Source organism: Macrobrachium rosenbergii, chromosome 4 (assembly GCF_040412425.1).
Source record: "Macrobrachium rosenbergii isolate ZJJX-2024 chromosome 4, ASM4041242v1, whole genome shotgun sequence".
NCBI classification, from domain to species: Eukaryota; Metazoa; Arthropoda; class Malacostraca; order Decapoda; family Palaemonidae; genus Macrobrachium; species Macrobrachium rosenbergii.
The window spans coordinates 34,262,743-34,270,242 of NC_089744.1; the positions used below are offsets into that span (position 1 = coordinate 34,262,743).

Here is a 7,500-nt window from a genome sequence, read left to right on the forward strand (position 1 = left end):
TGGATGAACCCCCTGTGAAGAAAAGTGACACAGCTTTGGCCGTTTAATGCCCCTACACAGGCGGGTCATCAACAGCCCGTCGAATCAAAGTCACCCAGGTTAGACCTAATTTCGATAGCGATCTCAGTCACTTCTTCCTCGTACGAACTTCAGTGCTTCCCGGATAAGAAGGCCGCCCTATCTACCCAATAGTTTTTTTTTTTTTCGGCCTAACCCTTCCTAGGTCTTTCCCTCTTCTTCCTTCCTAAAATATCCGCATTATGCATCTCGTTTCACCAAACGATTGTCCTTCACTCTATCCAAATGACCAAACATCTCTCTTTTTCAAAAACCTTTTGCACCATATATATTAGGCAAACAGTACATCCTTATGGTTTCAATTTCTTGTTTTATCCGCACTCAACATCCATACTTCATTCCCATAAACGAGTACTACGTACAAACACACATACATATGCACACACACAGAATCTATAGGGGCTTTAGTAAAAAGAGAACAAACACCAAAACTAACGAATCTATCAGTGGGGAAAAAAAGTTATTTTTGTTTAATTTATCAACTAAATCTAGAGAATTATATATGTGAGAATCGTAGATAGTTCCAAGTAACGGGGCAAGAGCTTGATAATATATTTTGAAAGTTTGCTTGATATTGAGCCAACAGTACCGATAATAGGCCGCATAGGATTATTTTCTTGCGCGTTTTTTACTAATCCGTGCAAGTAAGGTAACGAGGGAAATTTTTACGGACAAGTGACCTGTAAGTTCTTTTTTATCTTTAAGGATTTTTTTCAATGTGCTGTTGAAATTTTTTATGACTTGATCAAGGGGATTTTTTTTTGTTAGTTTTTTTTTTAAGTCGTATCATTATCCAGAAGGGCTTGCATAAGTGATATGCCATCAGTTTAAATTACAGTACTATTCGGCTTATCAACTTTTGTGGTGTGGATTGTATTGTCTTTTTTAAGGTCGGTCAAACTTTTCTTATAACGAGCAGGGAAATTACTTTCATGACTAACATTGGCAGCTCCATAAACAATACCTTTAATTATGTCAAAATGATTTTGAGGAAGATCACAATATTTTTCGAATTTACATAGGGACGACGAAATCGTTAAAGCAGAGGGTCTGTTCGATATAAAGGATAAACCATATCCGAGTGCACTCACACCATTTTCGCTTATTTGTTTACTTGATGAGTTTACAACATAATCACTACGCACACTATTAGTCCAGGCATTGCTGTCAATAAGATTTTTTAGAGTTCTGTCCAGTTTCCTTGTTATGGCATCTGTAGTCCTGCGAAGTTTTCAGTAAATTTCTTGTCGCAGCAGTTGGGCCTAATCTTTTGTAAAACGTTTTAAATATTTATCTCTTTTCTGTAGGTCAACTAATTCTTTATACAGAAGGTTCAAAAGGGGTGGTTCTTTATCTCCAAGCTTTCAGAAGTGCGTCTGCTTCTATCTTCAAGAAAATGCGCCTCCGAAGGCTTGGAAATAAAGCATCTCCTCTTTTGAACCTTCCATATTATTGAAGTCCTCTGTGGATATATATATATATATATATATATATATATATATATATATATATATATATATACATATATATACATATATATATATATATATATATATATATATATATATATATATATATATCATTTATATGTATATATATCTACAGAGGACCTCAATAACACGGAAGGTTCAAAAGAGGAGATTCTTTATTTCAACTTTCATATATATATATATATATATATATATATATATATATATATATATATATATATATATATATATATATATATATATATATATATATATATATATATATATATATATATATATATATATTAGTGTATAGATATTTATATACATACATTTATGTATATATATACGTGCGTTAATAAACGTGAAAGCGCTTGGTACTGAACTTCTGCCTGTCATTTTCCTGTTGGACTCGCTTATACACTGAAGTCACGTGCATCTACTGTGATTTTTAAGCACACACACACACACACACACATATATATATATATATATATATATATATATATATATATATATATATATATATATATATATATATATATATATATTATATTTCGGTGTGAGGGTGGACCAGGAAAACCAGTTAACTCCAACATATTTCTTTATTCCAGCTTTTCGTAATCAGGGAATAAGGTTTTGTACTGGTCGTAGGCTCTCCAGTCTAGAACGTTCTAATATCAGAGCTCATTCCAAAATTTGTAAAACTCATATTGAAAGAAATGATTTTAGCATATTAGGCCAAACATCAAATCCTCACGAATTGCCTATACTCGAGTCATTGTTTATCAAACAACTAGTCCCCCAGTTAAATACCCAAACCTCCTCTACTCAACTTTACCTGAGTTAACTCTCTCTATAAGCATTCTGTCTTTTGGGTCTGTTGTGTTTTTTAGCTGGATTGTATTTGGTGAATTTTTTTTTTTATTTTTCATATGATTTTTAAAGCTTTTACAGTAACTTTTTGAGTAATTTATTCATTATTCAACAGATCCCTGATGATGCAATAAAGGCAGTATTACGAAACGTTGGAAATAAATATATTAGAGTTAACTGGTTTCCCTGGTCCACCCTCACACTGATGTCTTGTTGGTCGTCGCCTACCCTTGGTTTTGATATATATATATATATATATATATATATATATATATATATATATATATATATATATATATATATATATATATATATATATATATATATATATATTCATATATGTATATCTCTTTCATATTTTTAGATATATATTCTGGAGAATTTAAATAGACAAATAAAATGGCCTTTTGGTCAGATGCATAAACATGCTGGTGTTTTTTTTAAAAAAGGCAAGAATGAAACATATGCAGAGTATTGTTTTCTTTAAGATAAACACAGCTAAAGTTATGGCCAAGAAAGCCTATAAACGAATAATGTACACGAATAGCCTTCTCTCCCGAGTAAACATCATGGTATCCAAACTCTCCCGGCAGATGCCTCATGAATTATTCAGCCGCGAAAGATATCTCGCGTGAGAGGCTCCGTCTCAAAGTCGGATAATGTTTAAAGAAGAAGAAGCGGGATTAGATAATGTTCTGGTCATTAACGCAGGGTAGGAAAAATCAAGACTAAAGAAAATTACGCGGATAACACGCCAGAGAGAGAGAGAGAGAGAGAGAGAGAGAGAGAGAGAGAGAGAGAGAGAGAGCCGGAATTAGCCAGATCCAATTCTCGTCTGGAAATATTTTCTTCTTTTCGCTGTCGATAGGGTGACAAGGTACGACATTCATGCACCGGGAAAGAAGTTACGATACCAGGTCGACATCACGAAGGAGAAACTTCACAAAAAAAAAAAAAAGTAACGGTTCTGAGAACCCCGGAAGGAGGACAACCCTGGAAAACCAGAGGACAGGTCAGTCATTCTGGCAGTCGTATTTGTAAAACTTCACACGCGAATTGTCCTTTATTACTACTTATATAGGCATGAACTTGATTGGAATGCACGCAAGGAATAGTTCTACAAACAGCTTAAAAAAAGAACAACAGGAAAGGCTTGAAAGGTAAAAACTTGGTTTTTCATTGTTCTAAAGAGAAAACTTTGTTAGCTTTTTACGGAAAGTTGCAACGCTGCTTAAAACATCTACTTACGACAGGAACAAAGATTTATTGTTTCTTATTTCGCGTCTTTTCACTGCAAAATTAACGTCTGTACTGATTAGGATTCTCCCGAATGGAGCTATGGTCTTTTTTTGTTTTTATCATATGTGGCCATTTGTTTCTTCGGAAGCTTGCTTGGGAGGTTAATGGCATTTTTTACGGTTGTGTTGTAGGAATGTGTAGTAGTAATAATAATACTAATAATAATATTGATATCAACAATAATAATAATAATGGTGAAGAAATCCACAATGCTGTAAGTGTAAACATATATTAAAAAGATATACAAAACGAGAATTTCGAACAGGTTCTCGTAAGCTCTCGTTTTGTGTATATTTTGATTGTATATTTACACTTACACCATTGTGGATTTCTTCACCATTTTAGTGACTCATGCGGTTATGAGATTTTTGTGAACAATAATAATAATAATAATAATAATAATAATAATAATAATAATAATAATAATAATAATAATAATAATATCTTGTTGAAGAATTGAAAACAATAGCATAATAAGTATTAACCCAAATACTGCAGAGTGACAGAAATGATGGTACTTCTGAATTTAAGGGTTGAAGTCCTCATTGTTTTGTGCGTACGTGATCTTGTCACGAATGGGTCGTTCCATAATATCGGCCGTCTCCATTGGGTTCTCTGCTAAGGCAAAGGCCTCTAAGCTGAAGGAATTAAATAGTGGATGCTACAAGTTTTGTAGTCATGCATATTTTTGAGATGTTCAGATGGTTATTCATCCTTTCTGAAATTGTTCATAAAGGAGGATTATGTTCTCTAAATACTAACAACCTGGAGAAGATCGTCAGGGATATTGTGTGACAGGAGGATCGGTGCAAAGGTCAAAGTAAAGTGTTACAAAAGTGTGGTCAGACCAGCGATGGTTTACGGAGCCGAGACGTGGCCGATGAAGAAGTCTCGGGAACGGAAAATGGATGTTGCAGAGATGAGGATGTTGAGATGGATGTGTGGAGTCACCAAAAGAGACATGATCAGAAATGAATTTATTAAAGGGACAGTTAAAGTAGGGGAAGTGTCGAAGAAGGCCCAGGAAAGAAGACCACTGTGGTTTGGTCATGTTATGCAGAGAGATTCTAGATCATTACAGTAGTGTAAATGGGTTATAACTATGAGCAAGGAGGCGGAAGGAAGGTGAAGGAGAGGGAGAAAGGTTTAGGAAGTCAGGATGCATTGGGCAGAGGAAGGTGGAGAAGGCTGATAGGAAATAGCAACCCCTTATAGAAATGGGCAAAGCTGAAGACAAAGAAGACTAAGACTACTATTTCAACACTTGGTAAAGTACCGTTAAAGAGGGATTTAATTTCTCATGTACGAAGATAGTTATTCCAATAAAATTAGGTGAAGTATTGATAAAGGAAAATTGAATTTTTCAGGGAAAAAATGGTTATTTCAGCAACCAGGAAAACCGCTGAAAGAGGCAGGATGAAATTTTTCTCATGACACAAAGATGGCAATTATTACAATAATGAAAAGGACTGGTAAAAAATGACCGAATTTCAATCAAATAAGAATATAGTATAGAGAAGGACTGATGACGGAAGATTCAGTTTTTTCCACGTACATAGGCCGTTATTTCAACAACGATGAAAAATTTATAAAATATGCTCATTTCAACAAATTTGTGAAGCATTGATAAAAGATGTATAAATTTTTCTCATGTCTCTAGATTATTGCTGAGAAAGGAATAAGTTTTTCATATATATGTATATATATATATATATATATATATATATATATATAATCAAGAATATTTCAACAATTAGGAGAATGTTTTATAAAACAGGATACATTTATATCAAATACAAAGATAGTTATTCAAAAAATTAAGAAAGTATGCTATAAGAGCATACATTTTTAAAGTCAAAAGATAGTCATTTACAACTTTTTGGAAAGTTTTGACAAAAGACGATAAATTTCTTTTATATATAAAGATAGATATCTCATCCATTAGGGACTTATTGATTAAAGGTAATACATATCTCTCAAAAACAGATAGCAGTTTTCAATCACCTAGAAAGTATTGACAAAACTCAATAAATGCAAAGACAGTTATTTTAAAAATTGTGAAAGCTCTGATAAACGACAATACATTTTTATCGATAACAGAAATTCTTTTTTTTACCATCATTCATATATTGATAAAGGATTAGTTATGTCAGTCATTAGCAAAGTATTGATAAAAGACGAAAATTTGTCATATACAAAGACAGTTTTTTTAACCATTGAGAGGGTATTGATCCAAGATGATATTTTTCATCATATACGAAGATAGTAATTTAAACCAATAGGAAAGTGTTGATATAAGATGATATATTTCACGTTAGCTATTAGGGAAGGACTGATAAGGTAACTTACTTTTTCCTCTCATGCAAAGATTTTTTTTTTAAATACATGTGGAAAGTAGGGTTTCTTAAAATACTTAAGCGGTTATTTCAGCAGTTAGGATAGATGTCATATACGCTAATAATTATTTTATTACTTTAAATGCAATGATAAGTTTTCTTAACGTCCAAAGAAAATATTGAGAAAGCAGAATTACGCACTTTACTGATCAAATACTGTCCTAATCAACCTTTTCTTGTGGCGAATGATAAGGAAAGTGAACCCAACCAGTTACCCTACGGCCAGTTTCTCTGTATAAGAAAATCTTGCAGACGTAATGGCTGAATGAATCTGAGATGTAACCTTTATTTAATTTCTATTATTTTCAGATTCGTTCATCTGCGACTTACTGAATATCCATCCTGAGATGAAGTAGAAATGTTTTCCATCTACAAGCTTCGTAAATGCCTGTGGGTTGGTATCCTAGTTCTGCCTTCGCATTAACCCATCAATTTATTCACTGTGAATTTTTAGACCGATTAAAAACGTAAATATTAAGGGGATCCGTTATTAAAATTGTCAAGATTAGGTTTTAAGAAACTTCTTTTTCCCAGAACTGATTGCCTGATCCCCACTACAGTATATGCTTGCTATATGATTTTATCATAAACTCTTGATACTTTTATTTAAAATTAAACCACTGCTACTCCGCTCACCTCTTATTTCTGCTAAACAACAGATGCAAGGAAGAAGCTCCCAAGGTCAAGGCCAGTCATCTTGGTATGGTGATCTACATAATTAGGAGCCACTGAAAGCACTGATGGAGCCGGCCACTTACCAGGTAAGAGGATTGAAAGTATTCAGTACAAAATGTGACCTGTTTCCCTCTTTGTGCCCGCCTTTCTCTTTGGCATTCTTAAGAGAACGTGCCCACGGGCAATACCCTGTCGTGAGGAAGGCGCAATCACCAGAATGACTTGATTTCGTTGCACACAAAGTTTCTCGAATGACCTTAACGTTTCACTTGAAGGCAAAATTTGCCAAAAATAAAGAAAGAACAGAGAAACTAAACGGGGCGCGAGGTGGCATACCGCACTGAGGTATAGCTGACTGCGGTCGTTCAAGTGTAATCAGATTAATGTGTGTACGACGTCAGCTATGTGAAGACATGATTGTTTCATCCTGTGGTACACAGTGAACAGATCCGTAATTCGCTTACTGGGGATGATGCATCGTTTTGTTTCTTGTCATGAAACTCAGTGCATGTTTTTTGCTGCCTCTGTGAGGCGGAAATGTTTGGATTTCTCTTGTTATAAGGCCCAGAACATGATTTTACTTCTTTCCACTCTGCACAGTTCAAAAAATCGTTCTTTCAGAATTAGCTACAGCACGTGGAACTGTCTCTTAATTGCACAGAGTGTGCGGATCCATTTGTTTTTGATGAATAAACTGTATGAGTTTC

General features: G+C 34.0%; 1 protein-coding gene across 2 annotated transcripts in view; it reads left to right on the forward strand.

Annotated features, from left to right (window-relative positions):
- LOC136832606 (uncharacterized) overlaps positions 1–7,500 on the forward strand; it is a 26,316-nt gene that overhangs the window by 1,951 nt on the left and 16,865 nt on the right. For both annotated transcript variants that reach the window (XM_067093815.1, XM_067093825.1), the window contains exons 2-3: positions 6,428–6,512; positions 6,778–6,879. In XM_067093815.1, the coding sequence (XP_066949916.1) occupies positions 6,859–6,879 (21 nt within the window). In that variant the 5' untranslated portion in view covers positions 6,428–6,512; positions 6,778–6,858. The remainder of the gene's footprint in view (positions 1–6,427; positions 6,513–6,777; positions 6,880–7,500) is intronic.